Source organism: Ptychodera flava, chromosome 1, assembly GCF_041260155.1.
Source record: "Ptychodera flava strain L36383 chromosome 1, AS_Pfla_20210202, whole genome shotgun sequence".
In the NCBI taxonomy this organism is placed as follows: Eukaryota; Metazoa; Hemichordata; class Enteropneusta; family Ptychoderidae; genus Ptychodera; species Ptychodera flava.
In genome coordinates, this window is record NC_091928.1 from 45,015,677 (window position 1) to 45,043,134 (window position 27,458).

Genomic DNA, 27,458 nt, shown 5'->3' on the forward strand with positions numbered 1-27,458 from the left:
CAGATATTACTGCATAATACAGCCAGATATTACTGCATGATACAGCCAGATATTACTGCATGATACAGCCAGATATTACTGCATGATACAGCCAGATATTACTGCATGATACAGCCAGATATTACTGCATAATACAGCTAGATATTACTGCATAATACAGCTAGATATTACTGCATGATACAGCCAGATATTACTGCATAATACAGCTAGATATTACTGCATGATACGGCCAGATATTACTGCATAAATACAGCTAGATATTACTGCATGATACGGTCAAATATTACTGCATGATACGGCCAAATATTACTGCATAATACAGCAAAATATTACTGCATAATACAGCTAGATATTACTGCATGATACGGCCAGATATTACTGCATAATACAGCCAGATATTACTGCATGATACAGCCAGATATTACTGCATGATACAGCCAGATATTACTGCATAATACAGCCAGATATTACTGCATGATACGGCCAAATATTACTGCATGATACAGCCAGATATTACTGCATGATACAGCCAGATATTACTGCATAATACAGTCAGATATTACTGCATGATACAGCCAGATATTACTGCATGATACAGCCAGATATTACCGCATAATACAGCCAGTTATTACTGCATGATACAGCCAGATATTACTGCATGATACGGCCAGATATTACTGCATAATACAGTCAGATATTACTGCATAATACAATTAGATATTACTGTAGAATGCAAGCCGGTGTTACTGTATAATACAGATTCTCATCATTGCAAACTTCAGTCACTTGTGACTGCATGGCACAAACAGGTATCCTGCATCACACGAACAAGTATTATTGCATGATACAGTCAGGTATTACTGCGTGGTTGCTCCTTTTTTAAAACCTGTAGGGAATTCAGGACAACGTCAATCAATATGAGAATCCAAATTAACAATATCAATCTTACCATGATCCAACACTTATTACTGTAAAGTTAATTGGAAAGTGGTTCAAAACTAAACACTTCCAATTGAACAATTATAGATTGGGGCTTTCTTAGATGTCGATAAAATGCATCGTCATCTTCAATCGTAAAATCATTGTGTGTAGAAGGTCATTTATTAATGTCATACAATGCGTACAAATTACAATGGAAAACATGTAAAACAAACATACAGGTATACAACTCTACATATTTGCATATACAAATTCGAAATATTGGGTGCAAACAGACAGCTTGACAGATGTATTGATTGGATATGTCGATATGTTGCTACACTAATATACATACATACATACATACATACATACATACATACATACATACATACATATGTATGTACACATGTAGACAGACAGACAAACAGACAAACAGACAGACAGACAGACAAACAGACAAACAGACAGACAGACACGTACGTTGTTAATCGCGACTTTTTTTAACTTATGAGTGCAATGACCCAGTTCCTAAATTTACGCTTCGTTTAAAATTTTTCGAACTCTAATCGCGCAAGAATTTTCTGATTGGAAATTTGAAAACAAACATAGGGTTCACACAGGCTGTATCGGCCTCGAACATCTAGTAAATTTTAGTTTGCTTGTTCCGTTTATTCTGATTTGCATGAATGAAAATGAAATAGAATGTTTATAGGTTCCTTGAGGAAAGATTAAGCCGATTTTACACCTCTATGTTTCATGGAGCGTGTTACCACGAAAATTGCGATATAACACCCACTCGTTGCTAATGCTTATCTGTAGCTTCTCCCTTAGATACTGCGCCCTAACAGGCTCATTTTATTATATGCAATCTAGGGGAAATTTACCTTCTTCAATCTGTCTGTCACTTTATGCAAACTCTATTTGCTCGAGGGAACTGCCTCTGAGTCTTAAATGTGTAGCGACGCAGGCGCAAACAAAGTCACAGAGAGCAATGTCAAATCTTAAATCCTTGAAATGCAAAATAAATCAGACGACTTTTTATTCTAAAATTGTAACTCTTCTTAGGCAAAAAATAGATTTGTTTCTGGTCAGGAGCTGGGCGTCGTGTCTTTTCCCTCATAAAAATTCTGAATGAGTCAGAATTTCGCATGGTGGCTGGCCTCAATTCAATGTTTTTATGATGCATGTCCAAGACTGCTAAAAAGAAAACTCAAGTGTTTTGCAGCCAGCGATAAAAGACAATAACTGTTGCATCAATAGTGACAAACCAGTGTTGTTATACTGTAGGAAGGAAAGAAAAGAGAACTGCGTCCTTGCGTCACTTTTGATCAATGTCAAGGATTAGAAAAAAGTTTCGAAACACCTGACATTACTTCTTGGTCTTCTGGCCAGAAGTCCATATATCTTTCTTTCATGAATATGACTTTGTTTGTGTACCGTCTATTTACCGTCTGTTCTGTGCTGTTTTGTGTCTATGTTTACAACTATTGTCTTACGAATTCTGACCTACTGTCATTGGATTAGGAATTGGTATGATTGCGATTATTTTTCTTCTCTTTTTTTGGCCCTTTACAGTAGATATTCATGAACAAAGTAATTATATTTGTGCGTCAGTATGTTGCTGTCACTTCTAGGTCGCCAATGACCTCATACACTGTGACGAGCTATATTGTCAACACCAGATCTCGGTATTAAATCTCCATTCCACTCATCGCTGTCCGCATTTCTAAGTCATCTTGAAAAGTTTCACCAATAAACCGCGCGCGGTCATTTGATGTCAAACATGTCAACGACCCCAACAAGTTGAAGACTAGCAGGAATAAGTTGAATCTGCGGTTAGAAATGATCTAGCTGAGGGCTTCGCAAGAATGCTGGCGATCAGTGACGACGGGAGAATATCACCAATAACAGTCGAGCCATCTCTCATAGATAAAAATCCCTGATATTCGGATCCCACAGAGAATGGAATATTAACAATCTATCTTTTTCTGTTTGAGTACATTTCGCGTCAAAGTACATCCATAACACTGGTTTGTCATGATCGCCGTTAGAAGAAGTCAGTGAAATAGTGCGCCTGTTTCTCAATTCAGAAATCCCACGAGATTTGAAAAATACTTTGACAACTTTGTAAATTCCGCTGGATTTAAAAGATTTTAGACAATCAAAAGAAACTTGGACTCAGTAGGTGTAAATGTGGTCACCTTTCGGGAAATATGTTAACAACAGCTCTCACGTAAATTGGAAATCTTCTAAGTGGGGGCAAACAAATAAAACTACCCATCTATGTTACATACCTAGCTGTAGGCTTACAATACTTACATTGGTACCTCTCTACTGAAGTCAACTTAGCAGGCTATAGATGGTAATAGGTTTTGTATCTAGTTATAAATAGCATACCTATCCTATCTTACCATACCCGACCCACTGCCGCAAGTACACTGCAGCAAACGCACACTGATCCAAGGCCTGACGATACAACGTAAAGCGGCATCTCTGAAAATTGCCAACTTGTAGACGTGATTCAGATTATTTCCATTATAAAAGAAACATGACACATTCTTATTACTCTTCCCGTACACTTCTTCTCGAGAATGCACGCATTTGATGGGTTCGTTAGGTTAGTTTTGCAACTGCGTGGGGTTGTTTATCACAACCGAGAATAATTTCTGTCATTCGGAGCTTAGCCTAAATGTTCGAGCGCCACCAGAGGGCAGCGGCTTCGAGTGTCAAATTATTTCTACTTTTGATTCTATTTGAGAAAGTTCGTTCATAAAATTTACTCAAAATTGTTACTCCGTAGTGAACTCAAGTAAACAGAGGTAAATATTTGAATTGCAAAAATTCGAATCGAACCTTCATAAAAGAATATAACGAATTATAATTGGTGGTAACGGCATAATCATGGCGGACACACAGACACTGATAAACTTTGATGTTCTATCTGCACTTTTGTTATTTTCGTAAATTATTTACAGCCAATGTGGCGACACATGGTGTATAGTGTATAGTTCGAAAATATTTGTTCACAGTCTAACTTTTGCACTATGTCGAAATTATTTCCACTCAAGAATTTCATCGCAACTGTATCTACACGGCATACAGGGCCAAGTTTCATTGATTCGTATAGCGTGTGCTTTTTTAGCTTTTTTCGCAGACGTGAAGACTGCGAACGATTTTATTGCAAAAAATTCATTTCCCAGTTTTTTAAAGAAGCATTTTCACTCCGCTGTTAACACTTCAACCAATTTCCATGGAGCGTAGGAAGCTATTTATAAAGAAATGTAATGAGGAAACGCTTCTTTGACATTATCAATTGATTTCAGTTCTTTTTTACTTCGAAAGAGATCCATCTCCGTGCAATGTGACACATCCGACCATGAATTGGTGTCTTGCGTAGTTTGGCCCTCCTGTGAAGATTCCTATACTATTTTGTCGTCATTACGATGGCAAAATCGTTATGGTTGCCACGGTAACCATCGAAAATTTGTGCCCATTAAGTCCTAAACCTGGAAAATTTTTCGACTCGATACAAATATGATAACGAAATAAACAAGACATCTTTTTGTACCCTGTCGCACTTCGCGGTCCCTTTAACTGCGCTACAAACGTCCAGGTTTTATTCAGACCAGAAGGCCAACATGCGACTGGTGTCCAAGATCGTTCAATCAATAATTTAGATAGCGAGGATTTATGAAAGTCGACGGATCAAAATTGCTCCCGGTGGGTAACAGAACACCTAAACAGACGCAGTGTCTAAAGCAAGTACCGACGGCTAAATCTGAGCAGTGACTAGGCCAGACGAAGCTATACAAGCGTTATTAAACCAATGAAGGTAGGCGTTGACGCTAGTACGATCTCTTAAAATTATACAACACTTTCAACAACACTAATGATGCAAGAGAAAGCTCAAAATCTCAAATTTCTTCCCCCTTCTCTCCCTATTTTAAAGAGGTTGTGTTGAAATGCCAAGCGCCATTCCGATCGATGGATAAGGTAAACGGACTAATTATACAACCAACGTATGCATTTCAGGGTTCGGTGTCGAATTTCAGCAAATGGTATCATTTCGAGCTTTCCAGACGTATCGGGATTGAAGATTTTTGAATGTTTCTCTTTTCAATCAATGATATTATTTCATCTCATTGTGAAAATGGTATTAAAAATCGAATAATGTACATATATATTCGCCGCACCAATATTACTTGATAAAATGGACAGAGCGATAAATATCTGATGTTTTTATAATAAGGAATTACAAAGACGCCGTGGTTCGTGGAGTCATTTTGCCCCCATTTTTCGTTCGTTTTGTTAGTTGTTTGATTGTGTTGACTATTTCAGTCCTTAATAGACATATTCGATTCAATTTTTTAAATAGAATTTTACAATTTACCATCCCACTTTCAGCCCGTCGAAGAGGCAACCGTATAGGCTTATGCCACCGACAAGCAGGTAGTATCTCGTGTGATTGCAAATTAATTCAATTCCGTCAAGGAAAAGGAGATAATGAGCAATATGTATTTACTTATTCCATAGACCCTAAAGGGTCTATGCTTATTCGTTTATGTATTGATTAATTTCTTTCTTTGCATGTACGTTTGTTGTTTATGCGTCTGTTTTGTTTCTTAATCTAGCAATCCATCTATCTGTTCGTATATCAGCTTGCGATCTATGTATCTCTCTCTCTGTGTCTCTCTCTGTCTCTGTCTCTGTCTGTCTCTCTCTCTCTCTCTCTCTCTCTCTCTCTCTCTCTCTCTCTCTCTCTCTCTCTCTCTCTCTCTCTCTCTCTCCTCTCCTCTCTCCTCTCTCTCTCTCTCTCTCCTCTCTCTCTCTCTCTTCTCTGATAATACTGATTACGGCAAGTAGTTTGTGTTACTATTTATAACCCTCGAGTGTGCTTTTAGCATCAGACACAAAAAGTAATTATATAAATATATATATATCTATATATATATATATAAGATATAAGCTAATTGTGCTCGACAAATTTGCTGACAGCGCCGCCGGACAGGCACTATAAATAACCATTACCGCCAATTTTGAATTGTCACTTTCCATCTGCGCCACACATACGCGGTAAGAATTGTCATACCCTATATCTTTTGTAACTTTCTTATTTACTCAGCCTATAAAGTACGTTCAGTATTTAATGAAGATCAACACTATCCTTACAATGTTCTGTTTTCGTTTGTATTCTCCTTTTGTAGTCATCTTCAACCTGATGAAGTCCTACTGTCAAAATTACCAACAGAATAAACAGAAATATATAACCAGCGCAGTGGACGTGTGCAAATTTATTCATCATATCATCATATATATATATGTGTGTGTATATATATATATATATATATATATATATATATATATATATATATATATATATATATATATATATATATATATATATATATTTCTTACTTTTACCTCACTTTTTTCTTTCCTTTAGCCTGGCTAATTTCCCTTCCTTTCGGAGGATAATAAAAACGCATTGACTACTGATGCCAAGGAAACTGTATTTGCTCCCGCCATTACCTACATCCATCACCTTTTACATAGAGATAATAAGATAACGATTGCACGATTATCAAATATAAATACATCTCTTTAATGGACTTTCTGGCATTGCAAGGGAAACGGGGATCCAGTGTAAAATAGTGCAGAGTGTGGGCTTCGATTAAACTGTACATACGAAGTCAAAAGCTGGTCAAGGCGTGCGCATCTGAATGTTACACATTGGCTCTATCTCGAAGAAAGGCGCCAACTAACAATTTGTCGCAGTGAAATGATAATTTTCTGTAAGTTGTTGACGTATTATCTTTTTTCACAGTCACACGCGTTTCCTGGAAGCAATCACCCACACGTTCAAGTATTAACCCAGAATTCAATTCGACCGAGAGGTTATGACCACAAAACACAGATAGTATATAGCGTCTCTCTCGTCCCCAACAAGCTCGCAAGACCACTAAAGATTTCTCTGTTCGCTATTAATTGTTGTTGAAGACCCGCAAGTGTCACCTTTACCAATTTCGAGGGACCACTACAAAATCCAAAATAACAAATAGTACAGAAAAAAGGAGACCAGAGACTTTGACAAACGAGCAACTCCGAACGAGATAGTCGAATGCTTCATTCAACAATGATCGCAACATTCATGATATGAACTCACTTCGATAAAAGCCGTTTTATTTGAGAGTTCTTGTTTAATGTTCCACTCTAAAATAAATCGTGATTCGAGTCATCTGCACAAGGATGTTTTGCTGGGTGAAATTTGCCTTCATGATTTCTTAAATAAATTTAAACTTACAATCAATGTTCAATGGTGTACGTGTGTTGCTTATATCTCTACATAAATGCCAACATTCTCGGTTTTTTTTCTCAACTTCTCTTACATCAAACTAAAAGGCAAATTTGTTGTTTAGCTCGATGAAAAGTTACCGACCACTGGCAGAAACACGCTTGAATGTAAGATACAAGTATATATGTTGGAACTTCCATAACGCAGTTTTGTGACATGATATCCAAGAAATACAAGGTAAAAAATTCGTACACCCTCTTGCAGCCTGGTTCAAGCAGCGCGCTGTAGCATTACACAATATTTCCATGCTATCAGAATAATGTGATTTTTTTTTCAAAATTGTGAAAAGCGATTTTCTGTGTGTACAGAAAAATCGCTAAGATTCCTATCATAGTACATTTAAGAGTTTTTTCTTTTTCCAAAACAAATACAAGTGGAGGACTCAGAATTATACCATCGACACATGGAGTGCCCAAAGTCACTTGGAATTATTTACCTAATCTTGTCAAGATGTAAGTGTCAGAGCCCTTGACCGCGAATATGGCACTTCACAATTCAGATATAAGGTTCATCTGCCGGGCACGGATTTCCTGACAGCATAAAGAATTCCTGTTATTCTCAATTGATAATCCGAAAGAACGGTACTGTACCGTCTCCTTAAATATACAAAATAATGAATATACATTCGCATCCCCCCCTCTCTCTCTCTCTCTCTCTCTCTCTCTCTCTCTCTCTCTCTCTCTCTCTCTCTCTCTCTCTCTCTCTCTCCTCTCTCTCTCTCTCTCATGCACGCTTCAGTTACTTTCAAACGGAGGCAAGATATTGTGATTCATGTTTGCATGTACGTTACGACTCCGCACAATACACACTGACACTCGTATGTCAATACGACGTTACAAAAAGGTAAGAGATTGGGATGGACGTGGTTTTCTTTTCACAGCTATGCGATATTCCTCATACTATCATAGCGATAATCTCACAAAATGATAACCTTCAAGTACACGGTTAGCTGCCGTTGTAATCTGCTGAGAAACATTGCTTGATGCGCTGGGGTACCAACTTGATCATAAGATAGAAAAAAAAACGTGAAAAACAAGGTGTCTCAATGTGAGCGTATTTCGTGATATATCTCAGTGCACGAGGCAGTTTTCGCCGGCAGATTACAACAGTGTTTGTGTATTGACGTTCAAAAATTGTATAGAATGATGAGGTAAAACGAAGTCTTGCAAGAACAAATATTTTAATTAGAAATATCATAGAGCCAAAAACCCTAAAAATACGCACATCCGTCTTAAGTCGCCCCTCTCTCTGCTCACACATACCAACGGTGGTAATAAACTAAGTACAAATCGTCAATGAGGTGGGTGAGGGTGATACATATGTACAGCTAGAACACTGCCATTATTACAGGGTTTGACTGGTTTGCTAGCTGATCAATATTCCAGGCGAAAAACTTCTCCGCAGAAACGTGACAAATGAGCCCACAATCGACTTTGTCTGATTTAATGAACGCCGGGAATTACGTTGCGAATGATACCTTACCCAAAATGGCGGGCAGAATAGACGTCATTAGCGCACACTGTGCTATTCAAGTCTCGGCGACAAAACGAGAAGGGAAGCGACTGTAAAGTTTTGAATGTCCGAAATTTTCACCATTGTGTTAATTACGCAGAAATGTGCCATATCATACCTATTCCAATCGTGTCCGTTTGTTTGATCAGAGCTAGGTTGTTTCTATCGGCAATCACATGAACCTTGTTGATTCAGGCTTTGGTTTGTGTATGACCCGGCGAGTCCAGCTTGACTGATCGATTGATTAAGCTGTATCGTTGTCACTCAATTGAATGGTTTGTGTGAGGATTCACCCGAAAGATTCAGCAATTTTGTGATTTGAGTGATTGATATCCTAGGACAAATTGAGATACGTTGAGGTCTGTAAAGTTTGATATGGGATGATATGGTCGGAAGTGAAGAAGAAGAAGAAATGTCTTGTTGAAATGAAAACGTCTTCAGGCGACGGACATCGGGTTCGGTTGATTTCAAGGATTGTACAGATTGTTTTTCAGCAGCAACGAGATATTTTGAGTGGACTTTACGTAAGATTGCTTGATATTGCCAAGAGTGACGCTATGTCCACTTCTATGTGTGCTGAGTCCCAACCGTCAAGCCTAAAATCACTTCTATTGAAATCGTGAGCGGCCTTGATCGGTTCTTCTGTTGAGAAAGGCAACTAAATACCGCAAACGCGTGCGTCTTGAAACAGTATGAGAGAGAGGAGAGAGGGGGACGAGGAGATGATGTGAAAAGCAGATGGACGGCTTGATAGTCAGAGAGAGAGAGAGAGAGAGAGAGAGAGAGAGAGAGAGAGAGAGAGAGAGAGAGAGAGAATCCATATAGGGACAAGGGGATGAGGAGAAATAGAAACAGAGATAGGGACATAGCAGGCAGAAAAAAAACAATCAAGTTCAAGGTCATCAAGATAGGCAGAAGACGGATGGAAAGGTGATGAGAAATGAGAGTGGAGATACCCAAAGTAAGGAACTGGGATACACAACATTAAGATGATACAAAGTGATGTAGAGAGAGTAGATGAGTAGACGACGATATGGAATTGGACAATGACTAAACTTGGCTCAAGTAAGTGATTTTTAAAAAAATAAAAAGCAATTGCAACAGTATCTCTTGTGCCTCTTATTCTTCATACAAACCTTTTAGAAATTTGGCAGCCCAGATCAAGTTTTCCTTGCTTTACCTCTGAGTCTGCGCAGTAGTGAGTCATTTTTTATAATATTTCGAGTGAAATTTTTCCTTGTCTCGTGTTCATCTCACTCATCGCGTTCACCCCAATCGCGTTTACCCCATTCATCTATTGGTTAACAAATCACAGACTTGAACAAAGTCTAGACTATAACGAGCCGTGTGAAGATTTCTGAAGGAGTTCGTGAAGAGAGGTGTGACTAGATGTGAGTAATTGGAGGATGTCAAGAAAGGAAATGGAGAGGGTAAAGATGGTGTGAGACCATTCATTTATCTCATAGAGGAGTCAATGATATTCCAGCCTGGAACTATATTGGCTGAGGTGGATGACAGCATGATCAAGCGGCATGGTGAATCATGGAACCACAGTCTCTACACACAAGCACAGCAATAAATATCGCAATGCATTCCGGTCATTTTGTCTAAAATAAGCATATTTTAATCCACGTTTTAATATGTATCTGAGCTGATTTGCTCCTACCAGGGATTATCGGATTTTGTGAAATTGATATATTTACCCTCAATGCGGTTTGAAACAATGAAAATGGAGTTGTTTCCAGACCGGTGTGTGGAGGGACTGTGTTTGTAGGGACCGTCACGGTGATGAAACGAAGCGACATCAGCTCGGCCACAGTCCCCACATCGCGCATTTCAGTTCAACGTAACCTCGCTCTGTACCCAGTAAACAACACAGAAACGTTGTCACGCTTCAGTTTTTTATTACGAAAGAAACGTGTCAAAATAGGCTGGAAACCCCCACTATGCTCGGAGTGCACGCATTTCAAAAATTGATTTTGTAACAGAAAGTCCAGCTAAACGGAGCGACAAACGGCGGCAAATTTACGGACATGACATATTTTAACTGAAGGCGAACCGAAATGTGGTCGGTTTGCTTTGAAGGCGGCTCCATACTTTCCATGCCGACACCAACTCACCACGCTGAGATGTTGATCATAATATCTGCACTTAAACTCAACTTATCAGGAGTCTTTTCTGACAAATAACATTTTTACGACCAGGACTCGAATACGATGAGAACATCTTGGCATTCTATATTAATACTTCATGCCGAAAGGGTTGTTATTCAGGGCCTTGTAATGAAAGAAAGTTTGTATTATCAGTATAAACCTGACGTGTCCTGTCTTTCGTAGTATTGTTGTTGTAAAAAGGAGTACCCGTATGTACCTATAACTTCTAATTTCTGACGACAATATTCAACACCGTAAAGATCCTTCACTATCATGCTGTTGGTTTTTGGCGGGTCATTCTTTGGGACCACTACTTTTCGGGCTCGATTGAAAGGTCAATTTCTTACCATTCAACCGATCTGGGTTTCGTCAGCTTCATGCTTTTGTTCGTGACATGTGACTTGCTGCGGGCAATTTGTCTTTTTTCTCTCAGGAAACGAAGCGAAAAATTAACAAGTCGATGTACTTGTAAGTGACGTACAGTACAAGGGTCGAAGGTTTCGGCCTTCATGTTATAGAAAGGGAGCATTTGCATGAACATTCAGTTCAGTCGACAAAAACAGTAGCAACAAAACCATATATTGAAAGCGCTTGTTTTATATACTCCATTATCAAAGGGAGAGCTGCTTATTTACATTTGTGGAAACTATCACCACTGCCCAATCGAGCAGTGAGCGAAAGAAGTGGCCACACCAGGGTCGGGTTGTTTGATTGGTCTAGAACTCACCATCCTTTGATCGTTAGTGCAGTACCCTTCCCTCCGGGCCATGTAAGTAAGCGCAGACAGCAAACTTTAGAAAGAAAATGGTCTTTCATACAACACTTGCTCACGCCTACTTCTGCGAATGGAAATTTGCACTGACATATCATTTTGAGGTCGTACGTGAAGGGGTCAAAGGGCTTTAAAGCATATCACTTTCGAATGTGAAATGACACTGATTAATAATCAGCTGCTTTTACCTACATGCAAGATCTGTTTCTTCGGGGAAACGTGTATACAATTCTCGCTTTTGTCTTGAGCGGGGGGGGGGCAAATTACATTATATTTAATGAATTGTGGGTAAAAAGTTAACTTCTTAACACAGTAAGAGTTTCAGATAGTGATCTCAAAAATACACTTAACAAAAATGTAATCGTTGTCATGGCAGAAAGTTCTCTTTGTACGTTAAACTAACTGAACTCAGTCATCTTTTCAGGCACTCCTGGCATTGAATTCCCGTATAACCTAAGACTTTACGTTTTCTTCTATAATCTTACGCGTTTTGCCTGTAGAAATCCGCCATATTTAGGATACGGTCGATCGCCTGATACTTTTATGACTCACTTAGGTGGCACAATCGTATTAAGGCACCGAGAATATTCAAGAGTCATGTCTCACAACTAGAAACTTGGCGGAATTCGGTTTTGACGCTTGCGTCATTGAATATCAATAGGAGAAGCAGAAAGATATTCCAAAATGTCACTCTGATCCATCACTTCATTTCAATATTTTGTTATCCTTCTTAAATTTTGTGAGGATGTGAGAAGCAAGTTTTCCAAATATAGCGACAGCTAACGATTAAAACTAGTGGATTTGCGAAATCAATTGGAATCAGATTGCAGTGACGATGCGGTGCCACTGGATGACGTCACGAAGATGGAATGTCGATCTTCTCCGAATCCTAATCCGAGAAAATGATGGAGATAACCGGAAATGAAATTGTAGCTCAAAAAGAGTGATTTTTTAGAATGCGCAGCAAGCAAGCAGTCGATAGTTTTACACTCACAGTTCGAACTTGTCAAACAATGTCAATATCAATGGAACTTGACACCACAATGTTTAGATTTTCCAATCAACATCGCGTCATTTACTATCGATAGGAGGCGCTCACTTCCTGTCAACATAATCATCCCTGAAATATTTTCGAAAGTGAACGATGACTTCTTAAAGTTATTCACTATAGAAGATACATTAGAGTGGTTGAAAAGCAGCAAGTTATTACTATACGGAGTTATAAACCAACTTTGCGTGTAAGGTATTTTAAGGGGACGATCGTTATCATCAAACTGAAGTGATCTGACCGTCTTATGTATCAGAATATTTCGTTGTTTAAACGTCACCGTCGACTTTTCAGGAAAAAGGCACTATGTTTGTTTTGATTGTCATAGAATCGTTTGTTCCTGTATATCAGATTCTTCATTTAAAATTAATTTATCCAACTAGGTAACTTACAGTTTTAAAGCTCCATAAGCTGTATCTTTTGGCTATTTTGCAGAACTTTTGTTTTGTGGTTTCCCTACACTTTCTGCATTGAATCCCTAAATTTTAATTTAATGCGAAGTATTTAGCATATCAACACAACCTATATGAGTATAATCTCCATTGTTATTGTTGAATATTGTATTCAGGTCCGGACTAGAATTCATTTGTAAGCAATAAACAATGATCACTACACACATACGAGCTGCGTTGACAAAAAGAATACTCGAAATTTCAGCATGACAAACGGATAAGAATCACACACGGTTGTTGATATGCAGAAGCATAATACTGAAAAACTTGCCACAAGTTACAGCTTATGTCCCTTTAACGGCATTCTTGCAAGCTAGAGCATAATTTCCGCTCCGTAACCTACGCAAAAGCGCTTAGCTGTTGCCGTAAAGAGGCTCGTAGTTTCGACGCTGCTTTAACGTAAGTTTTGCTATTGTCGTGTTTTTTATTTTTAGAACATATTTAGGTAAAAAGAATTCGTAATGAAGTTGGTATCCTCACAGTCTGCAAAGACTCTATTCGCGGTTATTTGGTGGTCAAAGACATGAAGTATGTTCCGTTGTGAAGCAAAGGATCAAATATTTATGGATAGAAAATCCTTGTTAGGGAGCCTTCGGTAGTTAGAGGGAGTGGGCCGGGTGAATTCCGTGTGCACCTGTACTGTAAAATGTGACCCTCCCCCTTATCCGACATTCCAAAACTTGACCATCCCTAATCACTGCTATATTCCCCCAGGAATAACTGAAACAGTATCAGCTAATTTCCATAATAATTGTTTTAATTGGTATTAAACGGACAGAAATTACGGAGGGCGGGGCTGGCGTTTTAGGAGGGAGGATCACAATTTATCACGCAAGCATTTTTGAAGGGTCATGCATATGCGGGAGGATCACCATATTTTGCGTAATTATAAGGAGGCAATATGTGGCTGATATTGTGCTTCACCCAAAAATATCAAATCATAATACATGGCAGTATATCAGGCAAACTATTGGCAATTTTCCCCACACAACAAGCTATATCTGTACATGTATATATGTTTGGTAATAGAAGTGGGAAGTAAAACGTGTATTTGTATACATGAAATTGGATTTTTGGATTTCATTGAAAATGTTGCTTCATTGTACATGGTAGTCTATGAGGAAACTACGAATATTTTTTTTACTACAACACTAGGTAAATCTGTGTATTTATATATGCTTGATTATTGATATTAATGTACTTATTAGACTAGGGTGGTTACAAGTGTGGAAATATTGATTCACTATACATGGTAGTCTATGAGAGAATATGAACAATTTTTCCAACATAAAACATAAAACTTACAATATCTGTGCATTTATAGACCCTTGATAAATGATATACACTTTGCCATCTGCCCCATATGTTTTTGTTTCTTGTTTTTCATCAGTTTTGTTTAATGTGGGATACCACTGCATCTGCATTGCTTGAGAAGCTTGTCGATAATGTGTATGTATTTAAAAGAATCATTGTATTTCGTCGGTGAATTCCTATTTAGGAAATATCACATAGACAATCAAAGGTTTGGCAGCAAAATCAGCTTCTATTAATAGTGACCCTCCCCTAAAGATAGGTTTATAAAAAGTTACCCTCCCTCTTTGACAATTTTCTTAAAAGTGACAGTCCCCTTATTCCCCCCGGCCCACCCCCCCCTGATATTACTGAAGGCTCCCTTAGGCGGGTTGTCCAGAAAACTGCGGTCACTGGACCCGAGTCGACGGACCGCGCTGGTGCCGTTTTAAGATATTATGCAGCCTAAAGAGCCTTACTGACTTTCGTATTGAAACGAGAAGTGGAACCTGCCTGTTAGCGCGAACGTGACGGCATGCCTGGGGTAAGTACACGCGCAGCTCTTCAAGCATCGCTCTATACGACTCAAAGGTTGGAGCGCGTAATCACTATATCGGTTAATTAGTTTGGTTAGACTTGAAGAAACTCCGAGCTAGAAAGGAAAAATGTGAGGTCCAACTGGCTGCACGCGACAGACTGACTACTTTTTACAGGCGTGGTATTTATGCTTTGCGCGGACGACGCGTATCGACACAAGCCGCCATACGACGCAGTGTGGTGATTATCGCAACCGAGGGATAATCCCTAGCATATGGATTACAGACGAAATAGAAATACGAAATCAGGCTGTGGACGATATTTTGAGACAAAGAATCTTTCCCGATGCGCGAAACTCATTCGCTCCACTTCATTAAATCGGCCTCAAGGGGTACGCGAGACCTTGAACGTGACTCGGCGAAATCTCGTGTCGTCAATCTCGCTATGCGGAGATCAATATTCATGGCGGGAAATTAGGAATCCTCGGAGCGTGGGGATTTTGAAGAAAGCTTTATAATCATCGCACTGCTGCCTTTTATTCCCATTATGATGAAACGAAACAGTGATTATTGAGAGAAAGATGCACGACAATCGAAACGGCAATCCGTTCAGACGGGCCTAGAATTGTTGATTTGGTTTTTTCACAAATTATCTCCAGGAACACGCGTATTTTATCCAAGGTGTGAATAAGTGGCTGAAATACTTGATGGCGTGTAAACGATGATAGACAAAGTTGTAAATTGTGTTTCAAAATGTATCCCGAAATTTTCTATAGCGAGAAAAGAACTCTGGACATTTGACATGCACACTGAAAGCTTTAAACATATAGTTCACCCCGTTTGGATTTATAGCTTCAAAGTATTGTACCTGGCAAGCGTGTAAACACATACACGCATGCATGATTGAAGAAAACTACGCTTTATCAACAACTGCGCACGTAAATGCCGGCCTCGCGATTTTCAGCGATTTTGGCCATATCATAGAGAAAGATAGGTAGAGTGGCAACGGGTATTGTTTAAGGCGTGAAGCGGTTACGTAACCCATCCATGTTCGCCTCGCCTCAGGTTGCTCTCGCCTCGCTTTTCCGAAGAGTGCTGACCATGAATCCTTCGGTAATTTTCGGATTTTCGCCAATTTTTAAGCGAAAGTATGTTCGGCAAAGTTTGTGTTGTTGTTGTCGTGTAGTGCTGAGCAGAATTGACTTGCTGGCGAAAACGGGAGTGTTTTGAGCTTCAGGAAAATAAGTTTTACCGTTTTAAAAATTCCTCTCATATTTTTATGAATATATAATGAGTGTATTTGAACCAAATTTGAAAGTCTTTTATCGATACTGTCTGGTTTTACTCAATGGTTTACGGTCAGTCATACCGTCTTTTACACGTGCGTCAAGGAAGGACATGTTTATGAAACTGCTGGCGTGTTATGTTTTGATTAGCGTGAAGCAGTGTTTCTGGCCTGAGAGCTCACAAAGTAACTATGGTTGCTACGCGACTGGCAGTACGATGCCATCTCGTCGTATTTTTCGCATAATCTCGTGTAATTATCAACCACAAACAAAGCCTCCAAAAGGTTTAACACCTTTGAAGCTCATTTTAATATGAAAAGCCAATAGTCTACCGAGACGACCATGGAACAAAAGGCATGCAAGTGTTGCCACTCTGTCCATATGTTTCTCTGTGGCCATATGCAAATCAAGTACGTCAGACCGTCCCGCCACAAAATGGAGAGACGGTCAGACAAGATGGACGCATGACGATCACTGGCGGAAAGATGGGGTAATAAAACAGGGCAAAGGGAGGGGCATTGCTAATAAGTTTTATATAAGGTATCAATGCAATGCACTTCATTAACAGTCCACGATTCGAAGTGAACAAAACTGTACAGGGAAATTTGGGCAAAATGTAAGAACATAGCGAAGGATTACTGTCAGACTGTACGCTGTGAATAGATAGTAACCGATGTCCCTATGATTTTTAAGTTGGCGTTCATCGCGTTCACCACACCTATAATTATTCCAGCAACAATGTGGACTCGTTACAGCCTGTGCATTCTCCGACTCAAGTATTTTTAATAAGGGCATTGCCAAACAGTTACCGGCAAAACCAACACCTTAAACCTCCATACCATGACCAGGCTGGAGCGTTTAAATAGGCCAAAAGAACTGTAAGCAAATATTCGATGGATCCTCTGTTAGTCACATTATATGTGCTAAATTCCGATTAGTTTAACTGTTCGGCAAAATACAGTAACCAAGGCAGCAGATCATTAGGAGATGAGATTCGACCAATCAGAATACAGCTCACAACGGTCAAACCTGCTGGTACTGTCGGGATGCCCGCAGCTCTCTTTAAAAAGACGCTTGTGATTCGTCAATTTCTTCATGCCGTCTCTATGATTTTTTTCTTAACGCGTGTAAATTCTACAGCCACTCGAATTCAGACAATTAAAATTCAAACGAGTTATGGGTCAGCCAGGCTCTTTAAATGAAATGAATTCTCGTCTTGCGACAGGAAAGATTGTACCAACTAGAGAATCGCAAAAGTTAATTTTCCTTTTATTCCAGTGAAGAAACATAGACTAGCTGCAATTAGCAATGGACAAAATGCGTTTATTTCGTCACCACAAAGTCAATCAAATATACAATCGATGAAAATTAAGAAGGATTTCGGATTTTCTGAAAAAAGATGAAATTCATAAACCATCAAAACCAATAGTTTTGAAGTATTTTAAGGGTACGATCGAGAAAGACTGAGTAAAAATATCGAGGCAAGTGACGCGTCGATGTTTGTGTGAGAATTATTCACTTAAATTAAATACATACACAACCAGTGTCTCGTCTACATTCGAACTAAGAAAAGTCTTCTCTTCAAATTGAAATATATCTCTGTTGATTCTATAAGCACTTTATTCTTGTGAACTTGAGACTACATCTAAGGATATAAACATTTTTCTCTGTATTCGATTTTTCACTGTGTCTTCTCAAACCTGCAGACCTGCTTGTCAAGGGAATTGCAAGACGACACTCTGAACAAGAAAGAACTCTTCTTTGCTGATGAAGCCGTCACCTACAGATAGGGAAAAAACAGGAAAGAAAATAAAATAATGAGGATTTTGTTAGATGGATTTGTCGAAATTACTTGCAAATGGGGAATTCAGAGACAGGCCGCACCAGCGTGAGCTCGCGCCATAATCGTATTACAATGCGCGGACATGACTGTGGCGAAGACATGCTAATATTTGTAGAGCCTTCCATTACAGTGAACATACGGGTATTGCATGTCAGTCTCTCCCAAGTTTGAAATCAAAACAAAAGCCTGGTAGGTGCATTCTGCATTCAGACACGATGACGCATCGAACGTCTGTCTACAAATTATTCAAGCATGTATTTGAGATTTTCTGTTTCGTATCGACCTACTGGTTTTTAAAGGTCAGGTTCAATCAATCTCATGCTCAACTGTAGAGGAATTGTGTAGTGCGTATTTACACAACTCTCGTCTTTTTAATGAAGTAAATTGATTCCCTACTTAATTTAATGCTCATTTAAGCATAACTTGAGTACCTTGTCAACAGAAGATTTAATTATCATCTTCAAAGTTGAGAGAGAGAGAGAGAGAGAGAGAGAGAGAGAGAGAGAGAGAGAGAGAGAGAGAGAGAGAGAGAGAGAGAGAGAGAGAGAGAGAGTAAGTAACAAGGTCATAGGCGGCTGGTTTGGTACGGAGAGACTGACTGATGGGCATAGTTGAATACAGAGACAGCTCGATAGATACATGAATGGACAGAAAGACAGGGGAACAAAGTGACAGACGAACAACTTGCTGACACCAACAATTGACACGGTTTGTCAGAACTGAGTTGACAATGAAAACAATGAAGCTGAGATGGAAAATATTCACGATTCCTTGGCAACATCTAACTGTATCATATGTATTACAAGTACCATTGACGAATCAGTATACTGATAATGTTACCCGTGAAAGGTATGTCAAAGGTCACTCCTAAGATCACGCGATAGGTCACAGAAATCTGTGTCTTTTCGGTAAAGAAGGACACAATCGATTTTCCTTTCACGCGCATGCCCCGAAGACGTCTGCTATTTTGTCCAAAATATTACTTTGATGTGAGTATTGATTTCTCATTCCAATTTCAGTCGCCGAAGAAATGACCTTTCTATCGACTGCTGCACCGTAAACTTTCCTCAGGATGACATTTGAAGAAAAAAAATTAACCAGAAGTCGATCGTTTTATTTTCAGCAAATATCGAACTTTTTGTAATTCTCTCCCAATATCATAGTTTCATTTTTTTCGAAAAGAAAAACCTCAAATAAGGGTAACCTTGACACATACAGCTGTGAAAATAAAGCTATGCTGAAGAAAAAATCAACCATTAGACATCGCTTCGTACATATGCATGAACCATACTCTCTGCAAATCGTTGGAATTCGTTCACACAGGGATGGCGGCCATTTTCAATCTCAAATATCGGCAACTTGGAGGTAATTTGTAACTCTGGATATGCAGGTTACTCCTGATTTTTACTCTTGACTATGAAAGACAATGGTTGAAAGTTTGCTGGAGAAAGTTTGAATGGCAGTTTAAGTCTTTCCCTTTCGAGGTGCATACTGCGTTAAGGCGGAAACAGTACGCTTTAAGCTCAATTCATCAAACATTCATGGAATACAACAAAGAGATACAGAAATCGAGAACCGGAGCATTTTTCACAATTTCCATCAATTACCATTCTGATAAATGTGTCAGTGAAAGGCGTTATTTTTTTTTATTCAGAAAAAGGCTTCAGCCTATTTGCATACGCTGAGCTGAAATCCATGCCAGCTTACTCCATTAAATAATCATTTAGATATTACGTCACCTTCTCACCGACAGAAAAGATGTCTATCGGTCTGATGAATCGAAATCAGCCAGCACGGCCGGATAGCACGGGTCTGCGCTTTACATTGTAATAGTTATCGTTGCGATTGTTAGAGGTGTATTGTTCAAACTGAGCCAATGTTGAGTCTAAGTAAGCATGTTGCGCCATACTAAATACGGTCAAGTTAGCTAGCAATGTGAAATGGATCGTGAACACGAAACATATTTAAATGTAACCGTAATATAACATAAAATGCTTAACATCTTTGAATTTTTTTTACAATATTTGCATAGTTTTATTTACAAACATATGATACACCATGACTATGTACGAATTGCAAGATATGTGCCTGCTAAGTATATCGCTTGTAATAGTAATGTATGACTAAATTTCAATGTACAAAATAATTTATATACTACTTTGGCTCTTGGATGCACCCTAGAATATTGCCGCCAATATATAGCTTTATGCCTACTCAGTGCGAGAACACAAAGGCTTTGTGGTGAACCTTCTCTACCAACCGACCAACACCGAAATAGCGTTAGTGGATTAATTCAAATTATGTAATAAAAGAAAGGCAGATCTTTGTTAGGCACTGTTAATGATGGTGGTAGGAAGTAGTATTTGCCCACTACTTTCACGTAAGTCTGTGTTCAGCGGGAGCTGGACATGTCAACACTAGCACAGCTTACACTAGTGAAGAGACGTCTTTCAGAGCCAGTGAGATGATATCTTGCGAAAACAAAAAATAGCATAGACGCGGATACTGGGAGGAAAAAAATTTTAAGTGTATTATTAACCCTGTGGATGAATTTTTGAGCCCAACATATACAGAGCATATATAGCAAAATAAAGGCGATTCTGGCTGTGATAAAAAGAATTGGGACACTTGCAGATACATTTACTTTTCGGACAAGCAGGAGAATTGCACGAGAATTGTCTGCAACTTCAGATTGTCTCCAACACTTACGGACATGTTCAAGGCAACTGAAACTTGGTAAATGCACGAACCTCTATGGTCAATGACACGCCTTTCTAGTGACAAACCCTGAAGCGCAACTGTGTCAAACTCTCCTACCGTGAAGGTAACGAATGACTTACGCGTGAACTCTCCTGGGATGTAAGAATCATGTAACGTTTTTGTCACGTACACGTATGTATGTATGTATGTATGTATGTATGTATGTATGTATGTATGTATGTATGTATGTATGTATGTATGTATGTATGTATGTATGTATGTATGTATGTATGTATGTATGTATGTATGCATGCATGCATGCATGCATGCATGCATGCATGCATGCATGCATGTATGTATGTATGTATGTATGCATGCATGCATGCATGTATGTATGTATGTATGTATGTATGTATGTATGTATGTATGTATGTATGTATGTATGTATGTACACACACTTATATATATATATAGAGAGAGAGAGAGAGAGAGAGAGAGAGAGAGAGAGAGAGAGAGAGAGAGAGAGAGAGAGAGAGAGAGAGAGAGAGAGATTTGGCAGGTGAATCTATATAAAATACTAGTAGATGGAATGAACAGAGACGTATAGTCAAATACCAATGAATAACATATACGTGCACATTTTAATGATAATTAGATGTGATAATATATTACTTTTGAGTTTGATTTGTATATGTGTCGGCTGAGGAGAGAGATTTCTTCCTAAAAGTTGAACTCAGCGAATATAGATCTCGGGCGGATCGATATCTATATAACAGTTGGTGTCCTTATCTTTGTATCAAGCCGCACCGCCGAACTGGAAGCGTAGAAAAAAGGTCCGGCTAGGATAGGCCGACACGTTGATAGCAAGAAACATGAACTGGGGAGAGTATATATTGCAAAAGATGCTAGGTGAGAAAGAAACGGTGATTATCAGAGTAAGTGTTAAGATTAAACCCACTTACGCTACAAAGTAGAGCTGAGATAAGCGACAGAGTGCATGTGTAAGACGAGAGTTGTTACCGTACACCGTGCTTCAAGTACTTCACTGACATTTCCTTAATCGATAACATGGATTGCTAGAAATCGATGCGCTAACAATGTGACACCGGGTGACGCGTGCAAGTTATGTTAGTGATAAACAAGAAGGGAGTCACTGTCGTAGAAAACAGGACAAAGACTGGACGTAAAAATGAAAACATGCAATGGCGTGTCGTTTATAATCTGAGGTGACAGAAATACTGTTCGGCACAATGCTGAAATATTCGTCAGAGTTGGTGGACTCTTGAACTCATGAAAAATAAAAACGAAAACGCAGCGGGTATCGGTGACTGACATTTTCTTTGGTTTTTGATTAATCAGTAAATTCATCCAATGATCATGTCTGACAGAGGTTGTTTGCTCTGTCCAGTATATTTAATCGTTTCATGTTTTTGAGATATAACGAAAGCGACCTTCCGTACAATGAGGGTTGAAGTCCAAAGTAGAGCTAACGTATATTACGGCACGGAAGCTTAAGAGGTGTTATCTGAATCAAAGAAATGTTTCTAATTTTCTTAAGTGATGACAAGTTCAATTACTTGTAATTTTGAACGAAGGCCACATATTCAAAGTATTGGTGAAAGATTCTTGTAGGTATAAGAGTCCATTTTAAATTATGAACACTATCTACGATTCTATATTAAATCCAGCTTCCGAGTCGAAGGACTTTTGTAATTGAAGAATAATTTAAATTAGCGACACATGACAACACAGAGCTGTATAACAAGTAAGCGCTGGCGGGAATAAAAATGCATTACTGTTACGAAGCGAACGACAGGAGACTGTGCAACGAGCGCGCCAGAGAGAGATATTGTTAACCATTTTCTGTCGGTCATACAAAACTCGCTGCAAAGCATCACAGAGGACGGTAACATTGGAGGAAAAAAGCTCGAGGCAAGTTCTTCTCGACGATTCGCTCCATCAATTAACCGTGCCTCACAAAAGATCACGCATAACTGTCCACGACTCGCGGCCATGTTTGAAATTTCACGGTGGGATAAAGAGGCAAATAAGAATATAACAATATTTCTTTCAGCCAGACTCACTGGAGAGCTGCAAGTCTGTTTGAAATGTGCCGAGCTGCGTATGATCGTTAACAAGTGTTTGTCGACTCCTCGGAAAAAAAGGTCAATTGAGTATGACAATGAAAAGATTCATATAAAATTGTTACAAGACAATTTAATGAATAAAATTTCGCAAGTCAATTTTCAAACCCATGGGGTTCTGAAAGCTTATTTAATATTCACTACTCAATGAAGTATTTTCCCCAATGTCTTTTGTTCCTTCGCGTTTCTTTCTAAACTTGTCGAATGAAGTCTGTCCGAGTAAGTTTGTTTTTTAACATTACAGTGCATCTGTTGTCAGTAAGGGCAGTGTAATAGTTATTCGTTTCGGCATTACATTCGGGCGAAACAAGTCTTCCTACAGTCATGCAGTGTTTTTCTTTTCAGGCGTCCTAAGCAAAAACCAATGCTCATTCAGTTTGGAAAGAGCCAGAAATCGGCAATATAATGTTCAAAACTCAACACGGTATATATGATGTGAAGTGTTGAGCCCAGTAGGACGTGAAGAATATCATGCTGCTACTGCCTGATTCAGGAATAAGGGGCAGTTTACTCATCGGAAGTATCATGCCGAAGAATTTTCCGAGAACCATAACTCCTACTGTTTAGAAGAGTGTGAATGGCTCGCCAACTTACACGTACATTGCCAGTACATTTAGACAGCGACAGTTGCAACTCAACGCCATTTTCACGGCTGCGACTAAATTTCGACTGCAAGTGAATTCTTGTTTTGAGCATACCGGTAGCAAGGCTTATTCGTATTTTCTTGGAAGCTAATGCTGATTCACAATTTCACCGTTTTTACTATGATATTAATTTCATAATTCAATCTTTTAATGGCAACTTATGTAGCCCTATAAATTTCAGTTTTCTAAACCCTGATATTTTCCATCTTAATAGAAAAAAATGTTCATGCTCCTTGAGAAAACACATCATTTCAATCAGCTTGACATATAGGCAATCTCCTCGCATTACGTTCTGTTTCAATATGTTTATCTAGCTGCAACCGCAGTTCCTGTTTGATGGTTTGGACGAGTATTGAAGTACACGTTACATGATATACTAGTAATGACGCCAATTTCAAATGGATCCCCTTTTCATTAGGAAATCACTCGCATGGAACAGATTTGAATATCAATTGACGGCCGGCGTTCGAATGTTGCTGGAAGGACGTATCGAGAAGGGGAAGATAACTTGGAGTGCGGCTTTCGAAGAAAGTCTGTTTAGCTGGCAACGATTAGGCATTGTCGCTTTTGACACGTTTGTGCCTTTTCTACACAAAGGCAATGAACTGAAACGTTTCTGCAGCAATGTCGTTTACAGTGTGGAAAGGGAGAACGACAACAAAGAAAATATCAGTCGTGTGGTATGTATGGCTTATGACATACTCTACTCAACCTACGTTGTGAGACACGAGGAATTAATCAGCTTGTCGAATCGCCCTTTTTATCTTTTGCTAGGATGTCTGGAATATGCTGCTAGTTTTGTAATTTAATTCGCAAATTTGCATATTCAGGGTTTAAATGAGCAATATTCTCGCGTCAACTGACCGAGCATGCCACTAATGTGTTCTTATTTTATTTTTAAATTTGGGTATTTAGGTAGTGAAATTAGTTGTTGTCTTGCTTCCTCTGACCATTTACTTTGTACTTGTTAAGTGTCATATTTACCTGGCGGTAATCAAGTTGACAAACAAGTCATATATCTGCAAACGTTATCAGAGATACGTGCATTTTCTCCCCTTCTATTTTTGGAACAACCTACCTTGAAGTAGTTTGGGCCTCGAAAGTGAATGAGTTACACTTTTGCCTAAACTCTCCTCAACGAAACTTTCAACCATTCTCTTACAAAAAAAATCAAGCATAAAAATTAGGTGTCACCGTGCAAAGTTTGGTATTAGCGAAACAAATTACCTGACATTCGTGGATTTTTTAAATTCAAAATGGCCGCTATTCCTATGTTAATTACATAGACAAAAATAAATATTTCTATTTCACGAAAAACTAAGACGGTAAAAATGTTTCTTACTCCAAGAGCTTTTAAAGAAGTCGCGCAAGTGGTAGATCATAAAAGTATTGACAAATTTGAGAGTCCGAATAGCTGTCCTTGAGGAGCATTCTACCTCGAAGCTTGTGCAAATATGAAGCATCCAAGATGTAAACATATAAAACCTCTTTCGGGTGTTGCAGAACGATCCAATTCCTAGCATTCTGTGCTAATATTAATATGAAGCGTGTTACTGTCATTAAGTTTTGCTGGCAAGTTGCGTCTTGTCCATGGTGACAACCTAGGTTTTAAAATGTGCATTCGGCAATCTCCCTGAGTTTTCCGCTCAACGTATGTAAAAAAGCAAACGCTTTGTCGCATGTTTAGGCAAGAGTGAAGATCATTGGAATTTGCAACATATCGGTGAGCAAGCAATTACCGAATGGAAACTAAGTAGACATTTATTAGACCATGAACTTTTCATACATGAAACCATCAATGTAGTCATATTTATACAAGCCCAAACTGTACACTTTATACACAGAAAACCACAAATATGTTCCTACTGGTACAACTCCAGACTTTACACTTATATATAAACACAAATTACTACAAGTAGAAAGCAATTATATCCGTCATTTGAGTTTTATGCATCCTGCAATCTTCAAACAGAACTAAATGTATATATTTCATAGCTCTACACTCTCATTTATATGGTTGGGTCGTACCATTTTATTTGTAGGTGGTGTTAAAATGTGATAAATAAAATTTGTAGGCAGAAGATCTCCATTTGATAGTGCAACGGATTAATAGATGACAAAACGTTGAAAAAAGAACGCTGACACTGTGGTTATTTCGTCTAGACTTTGATGTACTTCTTGCGTACGACGTTTCGCTCTATAGATAGAGTTTCTTCAGGAACATCTAAAGAGAGTAATGAAAACATTCCTGTAACTCCTGTGTACGCTAGATCGACCAAATTTCACCGTTGCATTGCACTTTACAAGTACACTGAGATCTGTATATTTCATCACTCTCTTAAGATGTACCTAAAGAAACTCTATCTATTGAGCGAAACGTCGTGCACAAGAAATACATCTAAACTAGACGAAATAATCAGAGTGCCAGCGTTCTTTTTTTAACTTTTTCATCTATCTGTCTATTTATCTATCTATCTCTCTCTCTCTCTATCTATCTATCTATCTATCTATCTATCTATCTATCTATCTATCTATCTATCTATCTATCTATCTATCTATATATATATATATATATATATATATATATATATATATATATATATATATATATATATATATATATATATATATATATATATATATATGAATGAATGATAAATGAATTGATCAATGATGCAGCACTGCTTTAGATGTCCCAACATTTTGAAATCAATGCTTCTGTTAAGTTGATGGCTTGTAAGCCAACACTTAACCCTTTGCACTTTTCAAAGTAACTGCCATTAAGTTATGACAATACAGACCCGTACTCCGACCAAATCGATGAGTGAGATTGAATGTCTGAACTTGAAATATCAAGGAATCATTTGAAAGTAGCGTTACGTCTTCCAATGCTAAAAGTTTACTCCCAGGCCTAAAATAGATTATGCTTTTTGAAGTAAGGTAGAATATACATCACATATATACCCAATTCTTCAGAAACATGTTTTGACAATGAGACATATCATACGTGTTACTATGAAACAATTTTTCGTTCACCGAGTACCCGTTCTCTGCTTAGTGCTTGTATATTTACCCTGATTTGTGTAAGATTGTAACTTTCTAAATTAAATAGCCTTCATTCGTTGAAGCTCCTCCTTGTAGCATAGCAACTTAATTTGCATCCAACTATTTTACATCTCACCTATTCAAATCTCTTTAAATGTCTTGCAAATTGCAATTATGAAAGTGGTAGTGTAAGATTGACGCGGATGAAATAAGAATTACTCTGGTTAAATTTACTCTGAGGGAGACAATGTTTTCGCCGAGGTGCATATTAACTCAAGGTTTTCATGAGATAGAGTAGCTGGGAGTCCTATTTTTACAGGAAGAGCTTTTTAACATGTCAAATAAGAGTTTTCGACCTTATCACACCCTAAATTGTGTATGCGTCAATGAACAAAACTGTTAAGTTTCTTAAACATAGACCACATTCGTAGAGACTGCATTTTTTAAAGAAGAAAGCCAATTTTGGGTTTATTTTATATCTAGACTACCTGTATCTGATAAAAATTTGCAGGGGGAGTACTCGAAAAGAAATGAATGTTTGAAGAATACCGGAGCACCCTTATGTATTATGATTATAGTACTTACAGCATGAATCGTGCTTTCAAAGAAGTGATGTCGAATGAAGTCGAGTGTTCACGTATTGACGTCCGGCAAATTTTCAAAGATCATAGTTGGACGGAGCTTATTAGCAAAACATGGGACTTCTTTTTTGTTCCATTTGACCTGTTCACAGGATTTAAACTTCAGGAAATCGACAAAT

At 38.4% G+C, this 27,458-nt stretch overlaps 1 protein-coding gene across 1 annotated transcript in view; it reads right to left on the reverse strand.

The window, feature by feature from the left end:
- Positions 1-17,624: 17,624 nt before the first annotated feature.
- LOC139138941 (uncharacterized) overlaps positions 17,625-27,458 on the reverse strand; it is a 29,196-nt gene continuing 19,362 nt past the window's right edge. Inside the window, exon 3 of the mRNA XM_070707569.1 lies at positions 17,625-18,102. Coding sequence (XP_070563670.1) covers positions 18,038-18,102 — 65 coding nt within the window. The 3' untranslated portion in view covers positions 17,625-18,037. The remainder of the gene's footprint in view (positions 18,103-27,458) is intronic.